This window comes from Gavia stellata, chromosome 17 (genome assembly GCF_030936135.1).
Source record: "Gavia stellata isolate bGavSte3 chromosome 17, bGavSte3.hap2, whole genome shotgun sequence".
Lineage (NCBI taxonomy): Eukaryota > Metazoa > Chordata > Aves > Gaviiformes > Gaviidae > Gavia > Gavia stellata.
This window is the reverse complement of record NC_082610.1, coordinates 1,656,972-1,680,981: the sequence shown is the minus strand read 5'-3', so window position 1 is coordinate 1,680,981 and position 24,010 is coordinate 1,656,972. Positions and strand designations below refer to the sequence as shown.

Below are 24,010 nucleotides of genomic sequence, written 5' to 3'. Positions count from 1 at the left end.
GCAAAGAGAGAGGAACGTTCAGGTATCTCTGCGGTTAACCAGCCTACGGTTTCAGAACACCCTTTTGGAGAGAAAGGGAGACTGAGGGACAGATGATTGAAGAAACAGGCAAGCAGACAGCCTGATGGATAAACTAAATTTCCTTTAGGAAACCAGGCTAGAAATGAGGTCCTGTCAAATAAATAAACAAAAACAATGTCAGAATTGTACTGTCTTCATTTTATATCTATCATTTTATAATGACACTTTCTCTTTGTAACACACTAGCAACCTATTAAATTAACACAGAGATGAAAAATGCAAATCCGGAAACTGAACCAGGTTTACAAAAATTACTTTTCCTCCGGTGAGCCACAGAGCTGAAAGCAATGACACCCGCAATAAACGAACATTTTTCTTGAAGAATGACTCATTACACATTAAGACTGTACGCAAAGAAAGCAATCTGGACCAGATAAGAAGGACGGGAAGGAGAGTTTCAGGAAGGTTTGGATGACTTTATTTAGTTTGCAATTCTGACGCTCATTCCAGTGTCTCAATGCAATCACCCAGTTCTTCAACCATACATTTCACCTTGTCATTTTTTTTTCAGCAAACCACTCTGACAGATCCGTGTGCATCTTGTACCACTCCATATAACATAATTAGCTGTGGCTTCTTCAGGGATGTAAAAGAGCACAACTTTTTGTCCCTCCACAACATCCCTGAGGTTGTTCATCCTGAGGGTGAGAGGTATGAAGAGCAAAACCTGAGAGACAACTTAAAATAACTTAAAAACAGCTTGAGCCAGTAAGAGCTTAAGCCAGTGACTTAAAAACAGCTTGGTCTTATCGAAGGAGTTTTGTTCCTCTATCTCTTGTGTCAGAAACACATCACTAGCACAATAAACCGTGATCCGAGGTGGCTTAGGCTTCCTGGGAAGGCTTCTGGTGTTCGGTCGGCTGAGGAGGGACTTGGCGTAGTCAGAGCAAGGAGGTTTGAAACCCAGCACTGCAGCTGGATGGGGCCTCTCAGCTGGGCGTTGAAAATTAGCTGACATTTTGACATTAATGCCTGCTTTTCCATTTCCAGTCCACAACAGGGTGTCACTGACTTCCCCTCCTCTGAGGCGGGGTGGTCCCTGTCAGTCCTCAGTGTTTCCGTCCAACTGGGTATCAACATCAATTCGGTGAGGGAACAAATATTAAATATTAAAAAAATCAAAACACCATATAAAACTTGATGAGGAAAACAGCCGTACTGCTAGAGCAGAGCTTGGGGAAAGCCCCTAAGGACACCACCACGCTGACTATGAAGGGGAAATAAAGCACGGCGGCCGCTGCACGGTAGCGGGGGGGGAGGCAGGTGGGACGTGCCACCAGGTGATCCGCATGATCCGCCGTGGTGCTCCCCGAGGGGTTAAAAGGCACCGCGGCCCCCGGGCCCCTCACGACCGGCCCGCCGGTGCCCGCCGACCCGCCGCTCCCCTCAGCGCTCCCCCTCAGGCACCGCCGCGCGCTTCGCCCAACGGCCGCCGGCGGCGCGCGCGCGTCCCCCCTTCTCCCCGCACTGCGCATGCGCGGCGCGGCCGCATGAGGAGACGGCCACCCCCGCCGCCGGGCCCCGCCGCGGCCCGCGCCATGTCGGACCGGCTGGGCAAGCCCACCTGCCTCATCGTCGCCAGCGCCGCCGCCGCGGGTGAGACGCTCTCGGGGGGAAACCCCCGACCCGCCGGGCCCCGTTCCTCCCTTCGGCGCGCCGGCCTCGCCCGGCCCTGTGGGCTCCTGCGGGCTCCTGCGGCCTGCGGGTCCCCTGCGGCCCGCCCCCCCCATCCCGGGCTGCAGCGGCCGGGCTGTGTGGCCCTTCCCCTGCCTGCGGGGCCCTCTGCACGCTTATCGGTGCCGTGCTCCTGTCGCCCTGCACGGGCCTCCCCGCCTTCAGGCACCGTCCTGTCAGGCGTGTGCCCGCAGCAGGGCTTGCGCCCTGTGCGTGTGGGTCACCGCAGCTGAGCTGTGCAGACACCCTCTCCGCTCGGCCCTGCTCTGCACGGGTGCGTACGCGGGGCTGCTCCTGCTTGGGCAGCTGTGTTGTGCGCAGATGTGCTCGCTTTCCATACGTGCTCATCTGCGATGCACACGTGCCTGCGTGTCCCTCTGTGCACAGCTGTGCCGTTGAATACCTGCTGGTTTTCCCCTCTGCACATACCTGCTCCTGAGCACACACGCTTGCGTGTATGCCTGCAGGAAGCCAAATACCCTTCACTTCTGCTTGCCTTCCCTCGGGCCTCCCTGTAACCCCCCAACCCAGACAAACACAATACCTTCATCCTATATTTCTCAACCCCTAGCTTAGCTATAATGAAGGCTCTGTGTTTCTTACGTCTTAAAATAACCCTCTGAAATTATTGTCAGCTTTTAAGATGAACAAAAAACCAAGCTCGGGAGCTGTGCTAGATAAAATGAGCTAGCGTTGCTGGGATTAAAATATAACTGTTGTTTTCTTAAGTTGTTGGACGCTGTTTTTCAGGTGTGTCAGCCCAGTCCTTCCTTCACTGCTTTACACTGACCAGCTCTGCTTTTAACCTGCAAGTTGCGACTCCTGGGGTAAGTAAAAATGGTCAGTTACTGTGATTTTAGACTGAAGCCAGTTGATGTCTCAGTTGACAAGGGAGAATTATACTCAGCTTCTTTTGAGAGGTGTTTTATTGGCTTTACAGATTAAGGGATTTTTTTTAAAAAAGTTCTGTTTTCTTAATATTGAACTGAACGCATGCTTCCTATAGTATGGTTCTGAACTGTCCACTGTTACCCACAAAGAGCAGAGGGGAAAACGATTAGAAGAACTAATTCAGTGGGAAAAATCAAAAACTTCAGATTTTTGATAGCGAAAGCATCTCAAAATACCACATAGTTATCCTTCAAGAAACATAGTGGATGTCTGTGCAGTGATACTGAACACAGTCTTCAATCCATGTTTTCTCTAGGGGAAGTCAATTGATTTTGCGGATGTGAACGAGAGCAACATGCGCTGGGTACAGGACTTCCGTATGAAATCGTATGCGAACCCTGCCAAGTTGGAGTCGATTGATGGTAAGGGCTTTACTGTTGGCCAGTGTGTCATCTCCATTTATTGGGGAAACAGATGCTTCTTAGCGTTAGGTCTTTAGGGAAGAATGACACAGAAAAGGCATAAAACTTACGCTTTAAGAGGAAGTTCTGGTAACTACAGTTGTTATTTTCTTATTTATCTTGGATTGGTAATTCTTTCTTTTATATGTATACACAGAATATATATATTCTTTCTTGTATATATATGCATGCTATATATTGTTATTTTTTAAAAACAAATATTTTGCTAAAGTAGAAGCTAGCAGACACAGCGGCTTTAAGCTTTGCCAGGGTAAGAATGTTGCACTAAAAATGTATGTTCTTTGTCCTAAAAAGGAACTTTTTCTCTGCTCCACATAGAGCTGTTCTATTTCTTTAGTTCGTTCAGTTTGTACAGGTTTTGGCTGACTTAGGTGTTATTACCATAATTTTGTCAAATCTGAAATGGGTTTATGATCAGGCTTTTTTGTATGTTACTTACACTACAATTAGTTTATCCTTTCCTCCTTACTAGGTGCTAGATACCATGCGCTGCTGATTCCAAACTGCCCTGGGGCTGTGACTGACCTTGCAAATAGTGGGTACCTGGCTAAGATATTGCAGCACTTCAGCACTGAGAACAGTAGGTGAACATCACTAGATATTTTGTTAAATAAAATAGTACTACCATACTGTTCGTCTAAGACTGTTACCTTGCAATGACTTAAAAATCTTTACGTAGTTGAAGAGCATTCAGAACTGGAAAGAGCTACTTTAGAGAAATGTATCTTCTCTTAAAAAGTGTCCTCTATGTAAATGTATATAAAAATATATCGCTAGCTTTTCAATGCCTGTGTCAGAAGAGGGTTCTCTGCCTTACAGTGATATAGAAATTGCTCTCTCCAAATCAGTAGGATTCAAGGTTCAGAACCAAATGCAGAATGTACCAGGATCATTAAGGCTGTAGTTAGTCAAGACTTGTGTGTGCTTCTCATTTAGCATTTGAGTATGTGTTTTTCTCTCTGGTGCTGTCTCTAGACTTGGAGTTAACAGCTAGTAACTATTTGCAAAACTGGGACTTATTGTAGTGTGCAGGAAAAACCTTACAGCCTAAGAGAGTACAAACAGTGCAGTATAATTTTACTGCAGGAAGGCAGCATGCTGTAACATGAAGAATCTCATAAACCCTCATCTGTGTTTTGGCTATTTGAAGATGCTCACAACTGCTCAAAGATACTTTGATTTTTCTCTAGAGCCTATCTGTGCGGTTGGACACGGGGTTGCAGCTTTGTGTTGTGCCACCAATGAAGATAAATCCTGGGTGTTTCAGGGATACAGCCTGACAGGGGTAGGTTGAGCTTTCGTCTGACTCTTGCTGTGTGGGGGCTTTTTTGCTCTGCAGGGGCCTGTGATTTCAGGTGCTGGTGTTTCTGGTCTTATCCTAGAACTTCCTACAAATATAAATCATCAGTTTGGTACCCCTGGTTTAAGTCCAAGACGTAGAGTTATCATTGGCAAGGGGGCCCAATACTGAGTGCATGAAGGGATTGTCTCCCTTAGCTGTCATGTGGGGAGTGTTTTCCTTCTAATTGTTCCCTGAACTTTAAATGGAATCAATAGAATGCTGGAAATGACTGCTGCAGCTCTTTGGATTCATAGTTGAGGGCTTTTAAGAGCTACTTATTTTGGTTTCATGAATGCTGGAGGTAAGTTATATTTCTCAAGGTGTTCTTTCATTTTAAAAAGTAGAGGAAGCTTCAGGAAAAAAGGCTGTTAGTACAAACTGGCTTGTAATTCAAAAAGTAGACAGATGCTGTTGATGTTTTACTTAATGTACAGTCATATCTCTGGCCTCACAGACCATTTATATGGCAGTTGTACCTGTGTGCCAAGATGATGCAAACCTTTATAGTACAACTTCCAGGGTTGAAAATTTACATGCAAAGTTAAATTAAGTTTATGGGGCTTACAAAAGCTATCAATGTCCTGATGTATTTGGGATTACATTCCATGATAAAATATTTTAAATAAGACATGATGTGGCCTAGCTATAGTTGCTATGGAAACCATAAAATTCGAGTTCCTCTTGTGCCTATAAAAACTGAACTCATACTCTTAATTTTTCTCTCTTCATTTAAGCTGTTTCCCATATTCATTCCAAAGCAGAGTACTGTTATTTGGACTCTGCAGGTGGCACAGCATTTGTGTCCAAATGTTTGTGTCCAGCAGGCAAACAGGTCTGCGCTTTCACAGTTAACTGCATGCACACTGTTCAGTGTCCAGTTGATGTGCAGAAATTGCTTGGTGTCATTCTTTATTTATCTCACTTAAGAATTTTCAGTTTGCTCCCTAGAGACAATCCACAGAAGCTGCTTGTGGTAGTTTGCTTTTATGCTTCATTTGTTTCATTTCCTGTATATAGTTGGGAGAGTCATAGGGGGAACAGAAAAATAAATTGCAAGGAGAAGTACCTGTTGGTTTTGCTTGGCTTTTCTTATAAAAAGCAACGCAGACTTACTTAATTTTGATCTTTTTCAGCCCTCTGTGTACGAACTAGTAAGGCAGCCTAATTTTGCCAGTTTGTCCATTATCGTGGAAGATTTCGTGAAAGATTCTGGAGCTACATTCAGTGGTATGTCACTCTCTTGTTGTCCTGGACTTCAAGTTTCAGAAATTAATGTTGTGTGCCACTTTAACGCAGCTGAACAGGACTCTGACAGGATATCTCATCTTACATTCCCATTTTGTGGTTATTATAAACAAATACCCTAGTGGATTAGAAACAATGAGTGTTTTAAGAATAACTGCCACAAAATACTGCGTGTGGAGAAGTAGGGCAGTATAGTACAGCACACTGATCTCCGTAGTTGTCCACGCATACTCTTTTACCCCATGGTAAATATGAGGTCGCTCGTCCTGCTGTGAAGTAAGAACGTTTACTGCAGGGAAGGGTGTGTGCAGGAGAGTTGCCATCCACCTGTGGATGCACAGCCCATACCTGCAGGAAAATACCTGTCTGTAGGCAGCGTGCTGCAGCTGCTTCCTTGCTGCATGGCAGGGAACATGTGCTGTGCTGGGAGAGGTTAAGTTCTAGATTTTGGTGTTGTCTTTTATTCAAGCAAATGCTTCGTTATTTAAAGCTGGAGGCACCATACTGAATGTTTTTGGTTACTCTGATTAGTTGCCTTTTACCATCAGGTATTTTACTCATAGCTAGGTCTGGTTTTATAGTGTTTTCTTTTTTCATTACTAGTAATTTCATTAATTATTATTAGTCAAAATGTAGAAGTTTGACTTTTGAACTGCAAAATCTGAAGTTCTGTCCTGTGTGAGAAACTAAATCAATTAAGGCACAGAAATGTCACTTTTTTCCCCAATTATTTCTGGATGTGCAGGGAAAAGTGTCATTTTCCTTTACATGCAGCTTTTTTGCAATACTGAAGAGCTACAGGGAGAATTAAATAATAAGCTATAAATCGCTCTATTCAGTTGGAGCTGTCATTCAGTCTATTTTGATAGGTAACTTTTTAGAATCTGTCCTTAAAGAGAACAATGAGATGCCTGTGGTATTTAAGTCATCCTTTATTTAACAGAATAGCGCAACCCATGAATTGATACAATTTGAAATGGCCAGATGAGAGATTACACATGTGGCACAGATAGGAAATGGAACCAGGCCCCTAATGCCATGCATCTGTTTTTCACTGAGAAGAAATGCCACTGTCTTATCAAATTGCTGTATATTTTTTGCTTAATCCTCTTCCATCCATGCTGCTGTCAGCCTGTTTGTGTGTTTAAATGGCATCTTTAAGCTTTTTGAACGAGCTGCTGCCACCACCTTCTGCGGTACCGACAGTTTAAAAGCTGGTGTCCCGGTTACGTCACGTATGCTTGGTTGCAGTGGTACTGACAAATTAAGCAAGAAGAAGAAAAGCATGTGGGGTTTGAAGGCGCTTAGCCTGTATTTAGACAGTCAGTGGCTGGGAGAGGGAGAAGAAGAGTTGTTCATTACTGACAAAAATAATGGTTCTATCGGGAATGAGGTGACTTAAAAACGCTGGTTGGAGTACTGAACAATTGCTGGCAGATATTAACACATTAGGCTATTATAATTGGCCAGAAAAATAAGTATTTTCCTGCAGGCTCTTTGTAGCGTGGTGATTACAACTTTGTCTTACATAAGAAGAGTTTATATTGTATTGCAGGGTAATTACAACTTTAAAATATATACTTCGAGGATTTTGTTATGAAAATCTCTTGATATATGCACTTTACCTATCTGCTGTTAAGTGAATCAACGGACCAGTCCTGCTGTCCTTTCAGAGAAGGACTTTCTAGTGAAATTGTTCCAGGATTGGGGGCTCAAGATTGTCCCTATCTGGGGGTTATAGATCAGCGTGTCAGTCACCCAGCAAATCTGACTGGTCAAAAGAGTTATCTTCTGTGTTAGTTGTATCAGAGGTGTGATACTGAAACTGAAGTAGTGGCCACTAACACAGCGCTTGTTGCTTTTTCTCCTTTATTTAGCCAGCAGTCCAGATGCTGTACATGTTGTGCTGGACAGGCACCTGGTGACAGGACAGAATGAGAATTCCACTCTTCCTGCGGTCCAGAATCTTCTCATTCTTTGCAATGTCAGGTGAGACAATATGGGAGATAAGAACTAGGAACAGACAGTGGTCACCATCTCTTAGTGTCCCCCAAAAGAATTTTTTTGCTGAGATTAACTGCTGAAGTGTGTGTTGTCTTTGTTTGATCTAGCTATTCAGTCAGTTATGTCTTTTACTAAAAGCATTTGTGATTATTTAAAAAAAAGGTTAAATGGCTTGGGAAATGCACAGCTATCAGGACTGGTAAAGTAAAATGCAGAATAGGCTTCACTAAGCATTTCTGGTAAGAGAAACATCTCTTGTGTGTCGTTCTTTGTGCTTTGGCAAGTTACCATTTAGTCAGCTGTGGTTTAGGATTCTGGGAATGAACAGATTTAATTTCTTTGGTAATGGCCTGGCCATTTGACTGTCTTTCATCTTGTCAGATAGAAGAACACGTACAAATAACCACAAAAATCTTCTTTTGTTCAGGTGAATGTGTGTTAGAAGTCCTTTCCTGGCTGTGGACTAATGGGTCGTGTCATGTTTGGATGTGTTTCCTTCAGCAGGAAATGAAGGAGCAGGTCTCTTTCCAAATAGGATGGATGAAGAGCCAGCAGGCTAAGGAATTTCTTGTCTGTTGACTGGATAAAACATCCTTCTAAATTTCTGTCCTGGACTATGAAGTGACTGTGACACTGAAGTGGCAATGTCAGGTTTTGCACATATATAGAGTGGATGAAGGCTGTGAATAAGAAAACTTAGAAGTGCATCACACTTCAGAAGCAACTATGAAACCACCTTGCATTTTTGTTGCTACATCTTTTTTCACTGCTTCTGTCTAGACCCTTATTTTACAGATGTGGGGAACTGTCTTTTTTTTTAAAAAAAAAAGTTGGTGCTATGAATACAAATTGCTGAAGCTGAAGATGGTGTTCTAGGCTGACGTTATACTGATGATTAGTAACTCTGCCCCAAATGGGACTTGGAACTCTATGAACCTTCTGGTGTTTGTGGTTCAAATGTCAAAATCTACACCTAGAGCTTTATTGAAATGCAATTTCGGATGCGTTCTCACCTTGCGTTTGGTAGGTCACAAAGTTACTGTCTGAACTCTGTGTCTGGGACACTTGGATATACTTGGAATAGGATGGAAAATGCTTAGCTAAACTCTGAATAAAGCAGAACCAGTTGTTTGAAGGCAGCTCAGTGTGGTGATACTGTTAGCATAATGTCCCCCCTGTTCTCTTCCTTGCCTGTTCACATTATTTGACTTCCTTTTAAAAAGTTTGCTCAGCTGTTTATAAATGGTCTTCTGACTGGTTAACTGGTCTCCTTTGTGGTGCTTATGTTATGATTTTTGTTCTCTTTGAAATGTTTGAAATATTTCTGGCAAAGTAGTGTGGTTGTCTCTTGCTGGAATTTTATGGACAAAAGAAAAAATGTAGGCAGCTAATGTGGATCACATCTGAGGAACCAACTGTAAGATGAAATCTGGCCTTCTCTTTCCTTTTGAGCAGCAGATGTGGCATGAAGTTGAGCATGGAAAGGAATAATCAGACCAAGAATATTCTTCACTGTTGCAGCCTCAAACATAATAAATCTATGGGAAAGCAGACAGATTAGCATTTTTCCTTTACTCTTGGAACTGAGGGCAACATTTCTGCAGTGCTCTGAGGGAAAGGACCTTTGTGGTTGCATTTTATTTTTCTTAACAGGATAATATGATATATTGGTTATAACTGGTCACCAAGCAGGATAATTTTATGCCTTTTCTGTAGAAATTCAATCTTTTAGTTCTCAAGGATTCAGTGTGATTTTAAAAGATAATCTGCTGTGGGATTTGCTGGGTCTTCTACTGTTATATTCTGGACCCCAGCTTACAGATTTTTGGCTTTGATAGAAACTAAAATTAGAATTTGACATTAAAATTGGGCTTTGATAGAAATTAAACTATCAAATAGCTTTGATAGCCTAAATCCTCATTCCTGACAAGTCATCTTAGGGATTTGTTGACCTCTGTCACCATCAGGGCATGCTTTCCGTCTGGATTTCTAGTGGGCTGTCTGCTGAAATGATGTGGAAAGTTTTTGTACTTGTACTGCAGTAGTATTTGGAATTGGGCTCATCTCATGTTGAACACTGTGCACCTACAGCAAGGAGACACTCTCTGTCACTGAAAGCTTTGTTTAAATAGAGAAGGTGAAACTTCATGCCCTTGACTGCCCTGGTTGCCTGAGCAGGGAGCTTAGTGGGGCTGGAGTCAGGTATTCGGGGTCCCAGAGGAGGTGGGTGCATTTTATGTGGCTTCTGAGGTGAAGGAGCTTTGCCACACCTCGTGCAACCCCTGACTGCAGCTGCAAAGCAAAGTCTTGTTCTCTGAATTGGGAGCCTGCAGGGCTACAAGTCTATATTACCTTTGAGACTGTGCTTCCGTGTGGTTCTGTCAAAATCACTAGACCTTTCATTACTTGCCTGTAAAAATAGAATATTGCTGACTACTGTGTCTTGTTTTCATTCCTTAATTGTGAAGTGCTGTCCAGGCTCATCAGTAACTGCCAGGTGAACAAACAGTATTCAGATGGCTACAGGCTTTGATCAATTCTCTGTTGTACTATATTCCTTATTTTGTGGCAGCCAGGACCTGCTGGAACTGCTTTGTTCCTGTGTCGGGAAGTACACTACTGATGCACAAAGTACGCTGCCTTTAGATTTTTGTAATACTTCCTTGTTCCTCCCATATGGGAGCAGATAAAGAGGAGTTACTGTATGTACCCTCATTCTTTCACATCACGTGTCCATTTCTATCTCCTCAGTAATCTAAACTGTCCCCAGTGTTAGAGCTGCTCTTGCAAAATAGAGGAAGAATTGCATGATCCAGCAGAAAGTGGCTGGAGAGGTGATGTGTGCAAGTGTGTGTGCCTGCAGTTTTCTGCTGAGGTTGAGGAGAGAAGGATGCTGCCTGCATGAATGTGGCCTAACTTCTAGCAGCAAAAAGATTTGGGTAAAACAACCCTCTCTCTCACGTGGATGGTGGGCTAGCATTGTGCCATATTTAGAAATTACGCTGGCATACTGTGAGCAATTAGTGATGATAAGTCTTCTAAGTTCTCATACTGTATAACCAATTTTAGCCAAGGATTAGAAAAAAATAAAACTGTGGGAAAAGAAGGTCAAATTAAAGTAGAAAACATGTGAAGCTGTTTAATGTCATGCCAGGTACATTGAGGAAAGTTTTTATTTATTCGGGGGGGGAGTGTTATGTCAGTGGATTAAAATGTGAAGGCAGTATCCATAATTTTTGCTTGTTATCATTTGACTCATTTTCTTTACCATCTGCATACAAAATTAATTGCACTTAGTCAGGAATGATATATAGAGTTGATGACCTTTCATGATAAGTTTTCATTTAGTTCTTCATCTTGGAAAAGCTTTCAATGCAGCAGTAAACCTCTTGACTCCACAAAAATTTTCAACACATCAGGCTATTTCTGTAACTCCTATTTATTCTGAAACTAAAAGCAGTAGTGTTGAAGTACAGGCCTCAAAGGCAATGGCATGTCTAGAGTTTGGTGTATTGTAGCATACTTCCCTGCCTAAGTTCCATGTTAATTTTGTTCTACAAATGTAACACTTGATTTTTTTTTTATTTTTATCTTAAAAGTATTTACATCAACTAAAATCATGAAGTGGCATTATGGAAGGAGTAATGATTTTTGATTAAGTCTTGTGTTTTAAACTTATTGTGTGAAGAATTTGAATACCTCCGTTTGTATCTTCTGTACCCTGTGTGCTGTGCTTCCTTCCTGTTCAAATTGAGAAGCAGGCCAGTGAAGTATCACATCCCAGGCATCAGACCAGTGATACTTATCCTGAGTTTGTTTTCCAGCACTTGACTTAAAATGTCATGCCTTAAAAGGGCATGTATTCTCCTCTCCCTGATTGTAAGAATACAGCATGCTCAAACTGCTCAGCGGCCCAATCTTAAATATTTTTCTTACCTAATTCTGCATAACAAGAGTGTGGCAAATAACAGCAGCTGGGTTTTGGGGGGGGCATTAGCATAGATGAGATGTTGCTTCTTCTTGCCTTGTGCCTGTTGACCTTCATCGGTGTCTTAGCTTGTAGTATAGTTAGTGTTTTCTCTGCTTCACCACCATGTGTGCTATTCTTTACATTCAAATTAACTTTAGCCTAAAGATACGTGTTTATGATCAATCTACTGATGTGGGTTAGAAATCATGTATAGCTGACTTGGACTGGTGAGAAATCAGCTAAAGGCAATATCAGGAGTCCTCAAAACAGGCCAGCTCTTGACATACTCATTTAGCACGTGTTCTACAGCGTGGTGACTTTCCCATCTACCTGGCTTAGGCGTAGCAATTTGCACGCTGCAGGGAGGACGAGCTTTTGGTGATGCTTGCACATGCTTGGTGTTTCACTGTCTTTCTAATCAGTTCTTCATAGAGGATTCTGGCATTTAAACCACATGACAGGACCTTTTTGTCCCAAAGCCAGAAACTACTTCTCAAACAAACTTAAGCTTCAAATTCTGGAGATTTTCAACCCACACAAATCCTGATTGTTTCAGTGTTGCGCTCGAGTGCTTGGTGCTTTGGTCCTATGGATGTTATCAGCCAGGCTTGTTTCCTTAGAAATCTGTCTGTTCCTGGTAACATCCAGCTGCTGATTTTTTTTTTTCTTTATTTAGGGAACCACACACATGAAGAGTGTTACATCTTGTCTGGCTTAATGCATGGGAGCATGTTCTGTATTTTCCTCTGTTCTTACAGGCAGACATTGAAGCATCTGCTGGAAGCATCAGAGTGCCTCTGTGGTACATAGAGCAGAAACCTTTGTGGGATGAATCCAAAGGGACAAGGGGCTTTCTCAGGTGATTTATCCTAGGATAATCTTTGTAGTAGTTGGCTCACAGCTGTAAAGAAACATTCCTGTATTGCTCCCCCATAAAGGATTTCTTCACCAACAAGAAGCCAACGCATCACTGTGCATCCCAGCACCGCATTCACCACTAAAGCTGTGTAGTTGGTCCCTGCAGGGAGGAAAGGAAAGGTAGAGAACATCTTTGAGGTAACAGGAGCCATTACTGGCAGTTTTACACAAGTTGTGAAGAGGGATGCTCAAAACACTTAAACACAAAATATTTGCAAATTGATGCAGCAGTCAGAGTGAGGCCCAAGACCTGCTTGTGGGTGTGATCTTAATTTTCATACTTTCTACATTTTAATTCTTCTAGATCTTTAGATCTTCTTTCTAGTTTGACTAACCTAATGTTTACAGGGCAAAAGATTAATGAGTGACATGAAAGGTGAGGAGGAATGGCCAAATCCCCAATAGCTTGGCCTTTGATCATGAGACCTCTGTGCTACCATACCTCTGCTATAGCTTGATACTGTAGCTGCAGTCAGTGGAGGTAACTTAGATCCTCTGAAACAGGAGAAGGTGTCAGAGACAACTTGGGCAGACTCAGCTTGTCTGATGAGAGGAAGTGTTAACACTTAACAAAGACTTAATGAAGCATTTGCTTGTTTTAAGGGATCACTTACAGGATGTTTGAACTCAATCCTTGTCACTGTCTGCAGCTAATGGTTGTTAGTCATACTAGCATTCCATTAGTGCATTAAGAATCTTATTTAAACACTTTTTCCTGAGGCTTCCACAGTATAATCTCTTAAAATAAAAAAATTGAACCTTCTGCTTTATTCATCTTAGGCACTCTGCAATTTGATTCTGGGTATCAGAGTGCTTTTCTGTTTAATCTGACTTCTGCTGCTGATGGAACAGCCCTTTGGGCTTGGTACAGGGCTGTCCACTTTCCTTAGTGGGGACTGCTGTTAGCTTTGGGCTCCGTTGTAGGCTGTTGCAGCCACAGCCGTGACAATTAACTGGGAATCATTGGGCTTTGCTTGTGTGCTTGTTCTAAACAACAGCAGTGAGCCAAATAGGGTAGTCCCAGTAGGACTGAGTCCCATAACTCTAAGAAGTTACCCATCTGCTGCACCTCTGACAGCACTGTCCCAGAAGGCTCCACCTGGTGTATTGTGTCCTCCGTGGTGCCAGTGTTCTCTACAGGAAATTATTTAATACTAGCATGAGTGAAAAGGAGCCTTTTGTCCAATGAAGACTTCTGTGTCTGTAGGGCATCTCATCTCAGCTCGAGGGTCAGTGTGTTCCCTTGGTTCCCCTGTCCAGGATCTCCATGTTGTCCCCTAGGATGCAGAACACTGTGCCAGAAGCTGACCTGTCATCCTGCTGGACTAGGCAGCCAGGAGCCCTGGGGCACTTTCTCCTCTGTAATGCCAGTGCATCAAAACAAGTCTCAGAATAAATGGAAATTACTCTTTTGATCCTGATTTGCTTTAAAATTTTGAATGGTACCTATCAGATACTCTCTGGCTTGTTTCATGTAGTCTGTAATAGCCTACGATGGCTGTATTTGATAGTCCTTATAAATGACTCTCTGAGGACTAATTTTAAAGTGGAATTCTATGTTGGGAGGCGGAAAATAAATGAATACTTCCTATGTCAGTTTTGTGGACCCTAGTGGCTGTTTTCCCAACAGCTCGGCTCTCCTGTACCTGTCCTCTTGCACCCTTGTTTCAAGAATACCGGAGGTACTGAGAGCAACTATTGGGAGCAGCAGAGTGTCTCCCTCAGTGCATTGCATCATGGAATGCAAGAGGGAGCTGAAAGGCTGAAAGAGGAAGGAAAAGGTTCCCCACCGCCGAGCTTTGTATGTTGGCATAGAGCTGAATGTTGAAATTGGAGAGCTGCCACCACAAGGCAAGGTTGATAACTTTGTGTTTGTGCTCACCAGTTAATCGCTGCTCTGCAAATCTTGGAAAGGAGGAGGTGTGGTGGGATGTTGCAGCCTCCCCCCCAGGGTGGTGGCACTACTCTAGACCTTTGCGTCCCTCCTCAGCCACCAGCCAACACCATCCCCAAACACTAAGTGCAAAGATGTTACTTGCCTCTTGCCAATTCCCGAGGAAGAGCCCTGCTGCTTCCATGTATTTGGGCCGGGTGGGTGGGCTGCAGCTGAAAGAGGGAGAAACCTGGGACACCACCCAGGGCTACAGTAGCACAAGGTGCGCATTAACACAGGGTGATATACGCAAAGCTGTGCTGTAAGCAACAAGCTATCCCTGTGGCTTCCCAGTAATCTGTGACCATAGGGTCTACTCTCCCATGCTCCTCCTTTTCTTAGGAGGATGAGGGCAGCATAGTTAGAAATCTTGTCACGAAAGCATCAGTTTTTTGTCATCTCCTAAAACATCATGCCCTAATCCTACCCTGCATGCTTTCCTTAGGAATTACGTCTCCTCAGCATCACCTGTTACTAAAACCTCTTTCTCCCCAAGTTTTTCTTAGTGTGAAGCCAAGGGCCAACCCTGAATTGTAGCAGATTCTTTTAAGTTGTTAATTTCTGATCTTGAACAACTGAGAGAAATTTAAATAGGTGTGCTGCCACTGAATGTGAGTTTGAGCCTGTGGCGTTGCTCTGGTCTCTTGATCTCCTAGATCAAACACCAGCAATATAAACTGGAGTCACATATCCCTGGGAATGAGAGACAGGACTTGTATGGCTCAGGTGCTGCAGAGGTGAAGCTGAATTCCTAGCTTAGGCACAAGGTCCCTAGGCATAAGTGCAATGTAAGACCAGTCTGAGTATCAGACTGCGGCTGAGTGATGTGGACTGTAGCAAGGTAAGAGTCCCTGCTGCTTTCTAGAAAAGCTACACTTCCTTAGACAGAGCTGCGCCTGGAGGGTGCTGTGATCGTGTGGGTTTCACAGGACAAATGGGAGACCCCTTTGCAAATACTCGCTTTGCATGATCCAAATATATCTGAGCTCAGACTGTAACCTAGATCCCAGTGGTAAAGCAAAAACGAAGTCAAAACCCCAAAGATCAGGTCATAAGCTTCCTTCAATTATACTGAAATCAAAATTGAGCGGCAGAGCCCACAGCAGCCTCTAACAATCCTCACCCTGCCGGCAGAGCGGCCATTAAACACACAGAAGCTTGACAGGGCCTCTTGCAGTCGCGGTTTTCCCAGGAGATATTCACAGATGCTGCTCAGATATCGTCTGTGAGGCCCCATGTGTGCAACCCTGAGGGACCCAGGACCTGCAAGTCGCTTGTCCTGCAGAAAGGCAAGAAAAGAGTGTTGGATGCTGAGGGTGGTGGTGTGCTCATATCAGAGCCGGACTCCTGCACGGACCACAAAAGCAAACCAGCCCTGCCATTGGCATAGAGGCATGAATTGCTTGCCCTTTCTTTGCCTTCTGGGTGGTGGAGGGGTTTTACTTATTTTCCCAGCAGAAGAGAAATTTTCTCTTCAAATACAAATGCTGGATCATATAAAAAATGTGTAGACATGGCACTGCGGGACATGGATTAGTGGGCATGGTGGTGTTGGGTTGATGGTTGGACTTGATGATCTTACAGGTCTTTTCCAACCTTAACGATTCTGTGATTCTGTAATTTCTGTATAAGGCTTCCAAGACCTCCAGGCTAAAGCTGTGAAGCCCGGCAGCCCCACAGAGAGCAGCTAGAAAAGATGGAGCCTGACCCTGCCTCCTTTCCAGGCAGCAGCCGTGACTGCTGCCACCTCAGCCCTGCCTGGATGAGCCATCAAGTTCCCAGGGGTGGGGAACACCATCAAACTTAAACCTGATCATCGCTCCTGATGATGCGTTTGAAAGAGCAAAAGAGACAGAAGGAGACCAAGCAGCAGTTGCCAGTTGGATGAAGAGTTGACAGCATGGCTCATGCACACATAATAGCAGTTACGGGTTGTTAGGCCCATGGATATTTGGGGAGACTCCTATTGCCTTTTGAAGACGTTTGGTGCTGATCCTGCATTTTGTGATAGCTGTTTCATGGTATTATGGCAGCTTAGGGCCTGACGCTGTGCAGTTGGTGAGCGGTGCATGATCAGTCACTTTCCGGGCTTAGTCTACGCATGCTGCTGGAGCTGGTTTGGTCGCCTTTCTCTTGTGTTGGCAGATACCACTGTAAAGGAAAACTCTTCGTATGGCAGGAGGCTGATCCTTTCCATGTTGTCTGGGGCTGGGCTGAGAAATGCAGGTCTTCTGATCCCAAAAAAGCAATCCTCCACTGGCTTTTCCACTGGAAAGCAAAGCACAAAGGGTCTTGTCTTAGGACTGTTTCCTTCGCTTTGTGGAGATCTTCCTTAGCAGCTGCTGGCCGTGGTTGGAGGCAGGACGCTGTGCTAAATGGATCTACAGTCTGACCGGTTTGGCTGTTCTTAAGAAGGAGCAAGAGAGATGCCTATCTGTTAGGCTATATTGAAGCCTGAGCTGTTGTTCATAGTTATTAATGATAATAACAAGGAGGTTTCTATTTCAGCTATTTTAATAAGTAACTTTTCCAAGATCCTGTAGTTGACCTAGCAGGGGCTGATTTTTTTTTTTCCCCCAAGCCATGGCACTATTTTCTTACATAAAAGCAGGCTTTTCTGATTTTTTTCTTCTACACAAATGTGTGACGTAACAACTCAATGTCCTTGGGGATACATTTGCCCTTTAAAGTGAACTGCAGAGGAACAGAGCTCAGAGCTTTGCTTTATTTTGCTCCTGAAGCGTTGTATGGATGGATCTCCTGCATCCAAGGCTCGGCTGTCAGGGTCACTGTTTGCCTTGGGAAATCCTTGGCTCTTAGTTCCACGGCATATGTCCCTTCCAAGCCCATCCCATCCTACGTCAGAGCACAGCCTTCCTGAACCAGAAGGAAGATGGAGCTGAAGCACAGGCTTGGCTTCTAGACGTCAGCTGGGAAATCATTGAGAGAGTTTGAGCACCCTGCCTTGAAGAGAGTTAGCTTTCACAATAACAGATGAAAAGGATTTTACTTGCCAACAAAGGTATGCAATATGGAAAACAAACAATAACGCAGTACAGATACAGCAAATTCATGAGCTATGTGAAATTAAATTTATGCAAAACATATGAACAGAGAATGAAAACAGAAACAAAAGTAAAAAGGAGAATACTAGTGTTCTTTCAGACAATCATTACTGTTCCTCTAAGGAGAAATTATCTAGGAGGACAAAACCTGTCCAGTATGCCTCAGTTTCCAGGTGGGTTTGGGTATCCTCAGAGGAAGCCTCTACATGTACCTTGGTTCAGCGAGGGAGAGGAATGGTTGTGCTGCCAAATCTCTGTTCTGCTATTTTCCAGTATAGAAGTAGTTAAGTCCATATAAAATAATTGGGATCGTATCATAAGGTAAAAATTACATTCCATGGCACCTCAGAGCTCAGTAGTTTCTTCACACCTTTTGCCCTTGGACTGGCTGCTTTACCTGGCTTGTCCCTCCAAAACTTCCTGATCCTTTTACTTCCATATAAGCTATAGTAAAGTTAAGTTGATCTGAGCTGCCAGTGAGTGAATAGTTAACTTGTATACACTTAAACTACTAATCGTATCTAATGCTATTCTAACAGTTACCATATGCTATTTCCTGTATTATCTCATACTAAATATTATTTATAGGTCTATTCAGGCTGCATGGTAGATCTGAAACTGAGCCGTGTGCTTTGATTTTAATCCCCAATGCCTCAAGCCATGCCGTGGGCTGGAGCACTCGTTTGTGGGGCTCAGCCTCGTTGCAGAACCCTGTTTGGCATCAGGATGAGAGTAGGAGACCCCAAGGCTGGCCAGTTCCTGGCAAGGGACAGCCCTAACACAGTGACAGTGTTGGGTGCCTGCAGTCGGGCATCTCTTCAGTGCAAGGACTGTATTTTTTTATATGTCTGTGTGTCAGGAGCCCTTACAATGAGGCTCTTAGCTCTTAACTATGTACCATTAAGGAATGAGTAATGAAATATGCCATAAGGAGACCAGAGCTGAGCTTGGGATTATCTGTCTTCTATTTTTTTTAATTAATTTACTACAAATTGCACTTTTGAGTTGAACACATTTTCCACAGCTTTATATTGAATATGATAAACTTTTTTTAGCCAAGAAGAAGCAAAATCACTGAAATTGGTTACTTTATATTTCCTCTTTGAAATATACTTAATATATATTTTTTAAGGCTCCAGAAAAAGCCCGGAGACAAAATGTTGCATTTGACCCCAAATAAAAGGTATTTCAGCTTTTTCCTTCCATTTATCCTGCTTCTTTTAAGTCCCAAATTTATTTGTTTCATGATTTGCCTGTTTTGTCTGTGTGTTTTTCAACTCTGTGAGCAAACCAGAAACCATTTACTTGCCAGCTGTATTCTGTGCTCCCAAGCTAAACTGTCTGCACAGTCTGTTAAACAAAGTTTGCTTTCTCCTGGGAGGTTGTTTTCTTAGTATTTCTGCCACTTACTTCCCTGCCTGAGAATTACAATGAAAATAAGAGTTCGAAATACCCATTTAGATCACTGGCTGAGCTTTGAATATAGTCTGCTGTGTTGGAGGCTATAATATTTTAATGAATGTTTTTCTCTTGCAGGAATACTTGGGGACTCTGATACATGCCACGATCTCTGATGGCAGGCACTACTTGCACAGAAACTTACAGCATCCTGCTGCGTAGGCAAGACCCACACGTACGGGGAGATACAGCACCATTCCTCTTGGAATTTGGGAATGGAGGATAGAAAGAACATCCTTTTCCAGCCTGGTATGCCAGCAGAATCGTGGGGTGTATTTGCACTCTCCCTGCAGTTGCAGGTGTCCATGAACTCAGATGAGGGTTTGCCCGAGCGTGGCCTCCCACCATCGCTTGCCCATGCGTTATCGGCACGGCTGCTCAGCCAGTCCCTCCTCAAGTCAGGCCTGGCCTCGCTCAGCCCAACCCAGAGAAATTCCTGCTTTGTTTGAAGTGTGGGGTCTCTCTCTCTGACTGCCTCAGAGGGCAAACTACAAGTTTATGCGTACGTGCAGTTTGTAGCACTCTGCGGCCTTAACCTTGGCTCTGGCGTTTAGACTACAAACGCCTGGAGGAAGTGTACTGCAGAAGTTTGCCCTGTGAGGAAGGGGTTGGTGGCAGCCCTCTGTGCTGGCTCTGCTCCTGGCGTGGGGCTGGGAAGCCCAGGTGAAGCCCATCTCGTGGGGAAGGCCTGGTAATTGGGCTCAGAGGGTGTAGAGGAGGTAGTAAAGGGAGACTTTCTGTCCTAAGGCATTGGAAAGGTTTAGTCTTTGTGGCTGGGAAGTATTATTGGCTCTGGATGCATTTAATAAAGGGCAAGGGCATTTTAAAATCAAGTGTATGTATTGGTTCTTTGGGATCCCCCCCACCATTTTATTTGCCTCTACTTGCTGAGTCTAAGCTTGTCTTTGCAGCTGTGATACCTAAAAACCTTTCTGGGAGACAACACACATCTGCTCCTGATTTCTTAATCTGAGGAGGTATGGGGATCCGGGAAGCCACTAGGAGTTTGTAAGCTGGGTTCAGACAGGATCCTGGGAGAGAGTGGTGAAGCACTGGAAGAGGCTGCCCAGGGAGGTGGTGGATTCACCATCGCTGGAGGTGTTCAAGGAACGTGTGGACGTGGCACTGCGGGACATGGTTTAGTGGGCATGGTGGGGTTGGGTTGGTGGTTGGACTTGATGATCTTACAGGTCTTTTCCAACCTTAGTGATTCTGTGATCTCCTGAAGAGAGATGGAGTTGAGGAAGACTTACGGGGTAAAGGTGCTTTGTGTGACTGGGTAAACAGACGTATAGGCTGAAGGTTTATGTGGTTGTTGGGTTTTTGCTCCATTTCAGAATGGATGTGGACTTTGTGACTTAGCCACGTACATCAGTCACCTCACAACTTCTAGCCTGTGCTGAAGAGAAAACCCCCCAGTGCCGAAGTGGGAAACTGCAGCTGCTACGAGAGCAGGTAAGAGATCCTGTGACAGTGAACATTTTAAGCATAACTTGTTCATCTCCTGCCCCCTCAGCTCTTGAGGGGACCATGTGTTTGCAGGTAAGCGGAGTAAGGTTTGACTGTTACTGAGGCACCTTTTCTGCCTCCTCTTCCCCTTTCACTGCAGTATTTTAGTGTCTCTTGAGCAACTTTTTGAATGCTTCGGAGTTACCTTTGAAGCCCACAGTGTTACTGACCCTAGCCAGCTGTGTCCCAGCTATGTGAGGTGACAGATCCCATGGCTCTGCTGGTGGTGTGAGGGTGCAGGCCACTTGCCTCATCCAGGGGGAAGAAGGGGTATTTCTTTCAGGGGCTCAAAGCCTCTGACTGCCCAGCTTCACAGCAGCAAGCCTCCAAATTCTGTGTGCCTGAATTCCCACCCTGCCATGTTGCAAGGCTGCTCGCTCACACAGACGTCAGCTCAGCAGGGCTCAGGACATAGGATTCCAGAGCAGAAAGCTTTTACTGGGATCCTCGTTCCCCGACTTTGATCTGTCAGTACTTTAGGGATGATTGGGAGTATTTTTAGAAAAATTTTTGGTTTCTTTCCGATTGAGAAAGCTCCAGAACAAAGATGTTTTGGGGAAAGTGAAAGGGCAGCAATTTGTCAGACAGATCTTGCCTAGAAAAGACCAGTCCAGCACATTGGTCACTTTGAGCTACCAGTTACCCGTGTGACAGTAAGGAGGTGGGTACCCTTTTTGAAGACTTCCCTGCATTCTCATCCCATGATGATTGATCCCTGTCACTGACAGGGCTTTAGTCGTAGTAATCATAACCCAAAATCCAGAATGTGAGACACAATATAAAATATGACTTATACACATGGTGGCGTTTGCGTTTCGAAGTTTATTGGTGTGTACTAGCAACCTGCATAGGGGCGTTGATTAAGCAATGGGTCCATAATACTTTATGCTTGGAGAAGTCTAAGAAGTCTCTGTTGGACTTCCCTTACAGTAAGAGAAAAAAATGTGAAATAGGTTAAATTGAGAAGGGACCCACCTGGGTTGTGTTCTCACGGGAGGAGGATGCCAGGCTAAAAGAAGATCCCAGGTAGGAGAGGCGCACAGGGAATGTGCTCCCCAAGGGCAGCAGGATTGTCCACAGAGGAGAGACCGGGCACGTTCCAGGCATTTTCTGAGCTATTTGGTAGCCACAGAGATCAAGGGGACTGCTTTCTGATGGGAATGACTTGATTGCTGAGTGAAGTGCAGGATGGAGGGGTCTGGCAGGTGAGCTTATGTTGATGGCTTCAATCCATGGACTGGAATAGCTGCTTCCTCCCCTCTGGGCTATTTAAGGGCTTGGAGTCGGCCTTTGCACAGAGGTCTTTGGGCTCTGATTGGCGCAACTCGCACAGCCTCAGTGGGGAAGGGAGGCTGGCAGTTTGCCAGGCGTGTGATGTTGTTAAATGGTAAATGAGAAAGGATCCAGACAGCTGCGCTCCGCATTGCGGATCAGCAGAAGAGTCGGCGAGCTGTCTGTGGTCATTATCAAAAGGCAGGCTAAAGATTCACAGATGGTGGAGGTGGTTCAGTTAGCGGTCACGTCCGTGCATCTTCATGGTGCTAGAGGAGAGTGCTAGGGAGGCAGTAGCATCAGAAAAAAAAACCCCAACCCCCCCTTAAAAACTCTGTAGGGCACTTGGCAGGACTGGGAAGAAGAGGAAAGCAGCTCTCAGGTGAATGAGTTTGGATTTTTTTTTTTTTTTTTTTAAGGAGAAAAGTAGCTTGCCAGAGGTGATTCCAAACGTTGCAGTGTGACTGCATCCCAGACACCTGGGTCATGTTTATCTGTGTGAGGGGCTGGCATCTTCAGGAGCTAGGTATCAGTCACTTGCTGACCTGTGCTGTGATGCTGTGAGTGCACAAAAAGTAAATTTGCTGGTAATGGGGGAAAAAACCATTTTTCAGGCAGCCTGAAAGGACAGCAGCAGTCCACCTGCAGAACGTAAGTCAGAGAGTAACCTTGGGTTCTTTCAATCGTTTTCTACTTCCTAGTTCTGTTTGAAAGGACTGCATCTTCAGAAACAGGTGGCTTCCCCACTGACTTTTCAGTGACAACTAATGCCTCCGTTTCTGAAGAGTTATACACAAAACAGTAAAGACCTTTAGGGGCGTTGAAACTGATGCGACTTTGCTGATTTCAGTGGAGCCCTGCTTGTATTCACCAGATGTGGCTCAGCAGGTCTCCCTGAGAAGATCTAATACAGAAGTCCTGTGAAATAGGAGAATACGTACTCTGCAAGCAAAGTTGGAGGACGGGGACTAGATTGCAAAGGATTTTTGGAGCAGGATTAATCCCTAGATAACCACCATCCTTTTGGGCCGTAACCACCAGGTCATGTTCCTAGGAATCAGTCTTGGTCCAGATGAAATGAGCTGGTTTTGGCTGTGAGAGAAGCAGCTTCTATATCAAAGAACTACTGTCAAATCCAGCTACTTCTGGATTTGACCCTTTGTTAGTAGCAGCTAAAGCCCAGGACAGATGCAGGGAAGTGATTGTACATCAGATGCAGATGCACAGCTGAGCTGTTTCAAGAAACTGGCGTGTAGCTCTCCATGCTCTTTTGCAGAAAAGATGTGTTGGTGCCCCAGGGCTATCTGAGAGCACTGCATTTCCTTGGAATTACTATTTTTTTAATGCCAAATAGGTATGACTGTCAGGAGAATAACTCAGCTAAAGGAATCAACAAAAAGATTCCTGTTGATGCGAGTGGGCTGGTAAATGCAAGGTTCAGACAGACAGTCCTTCTGTGTTGCATCTAGAATGAAGCTGGTGTGAGGACTGACCAGCCGGGGTCAGTGCTAACTCGGGTAGCTTGGCTTCACGCAGCTTCTCTGCCGTATAATTGTGCCTGAACCCTTCCACCTGTAAGAATGCAGTAGCGGCCTAAAATACCTCCTAATTACTTCGCTAAGAAGTCAGGCATTAGGACATGCTTGCCTTGGTGTAAGACAAGCTGTGGCAGGCTGAGAATCATCCAGCTATCTAGGTGGAGTTAAGAGTCTGTAGAGAAGCTTATCACCTGTCAGTGAACGTGAGGAAGAAAGATGTGTTTTTCAGGGAGACCAGCAACAACTGCAGAGACCTCTCTATACAGCATTTTTGTGTTTGCCACTTCTACAGCCTCAGATCTTCCTCTTCAGAATACGGAAAATACTTGAGCTCTTCATCAGTGACATTGTGTGTAACGTTCGCTACATAGAGTAGGCTTGTTGCTGTGGGGAAATACTTTTGTCTGGCTGAGGATCCCCATCCTACCCTGTCATCTGTTCTGATTATTGTAATAGCACTTTTTAGAAAACATATTGAGGTGCCTGCTCATGAGTTGTGTTACCTTTCAGTAGTCATCTCTGATTGCTCTGGCTTGCCATGGGTCTCACTGGTCTATCATCTCTGCAGTTCTCAGTCTCACAGTGGTGCTGTGCAGCTTTATTAAAGCTATTCCCAGGGAATTCTGGA

General features: G+C 44.4%; 1 protein-coding gene across 3 annotated transcripts; it reads left to right on the top strand.

Moving 5' to 3' along the window:
• Nucleotides 1–1,619: 1,619 nt before the first annotated feature.
• On the top strand, nucleotides 1,620–8,582 carry GATD1 (glutamine amidotransferase class 1 domain containing 1). 3 transcript variants are annotated; one of them, XM_059825903.1, is made up of 8 exons: nucleotides 1,620–1,677; nucleotides 2,506–2,582; nucleotides 2,963–3,068; nucleotides 3,601–3,708; nucleotides 4,319–4,413; nucleotides 5,604–5,697; nucleotides 7,593–7,704; nucleotides 8,224–8,582. In XM_059825903.1, the coding sequence occupies exons 1-8, from the start codon at nucleotides 1,620–1,622 to the stop codon at nucleotides 8,228–8,230; spliced, it is 657 nt and encodes a 218-aa protein (XP_059681886.1). In that variant the 3' UTR covers nucleotides 8,231–8,582. The 3 variants fall into 3 exon arrangements, with proteins under 3 accessions (XP_059681886.1, XP_059681885.1, XP_059681887.1); XM_059825902.1 differs by having other exon boundaries at nucleotides 8,221–8,582; XM_059825904.1 differs by having other exon boundaries at nucleotides 8,147–8,582.
• The last annotated feature ends 15,428 nt before the right edge of the window (nucleotides 8,583–24,010 follow it).

What these genes read in the sequence shown, in the direction of transcription:
- GATD1 (XM_059825902.1), top strand. Translation starts at nt 1,620, where the DNA reads ATGTCGGACCGGCTGGGCAAGCCCACCTGCCTCATCGTCGCCAGCGCC. An exon ending in CAAGTTGGAGTCGATTGATG is followed by an intron (nt 3,069 to 3,600) that starts GTAAGGGCTTTA and finishes CCTCCTTACTAG; the next exon opens with GTGCTAGATACCATGCGCTG. An exon ending in AGGGATACAGCCTGACAGGG is followed by an intron (nt 4,414 to 5,603) that starts GTAGGTTGAGCT and finishes GATCTTTTTCAG; the next exon opens with CCCTCTGTGTACGAACTAGT.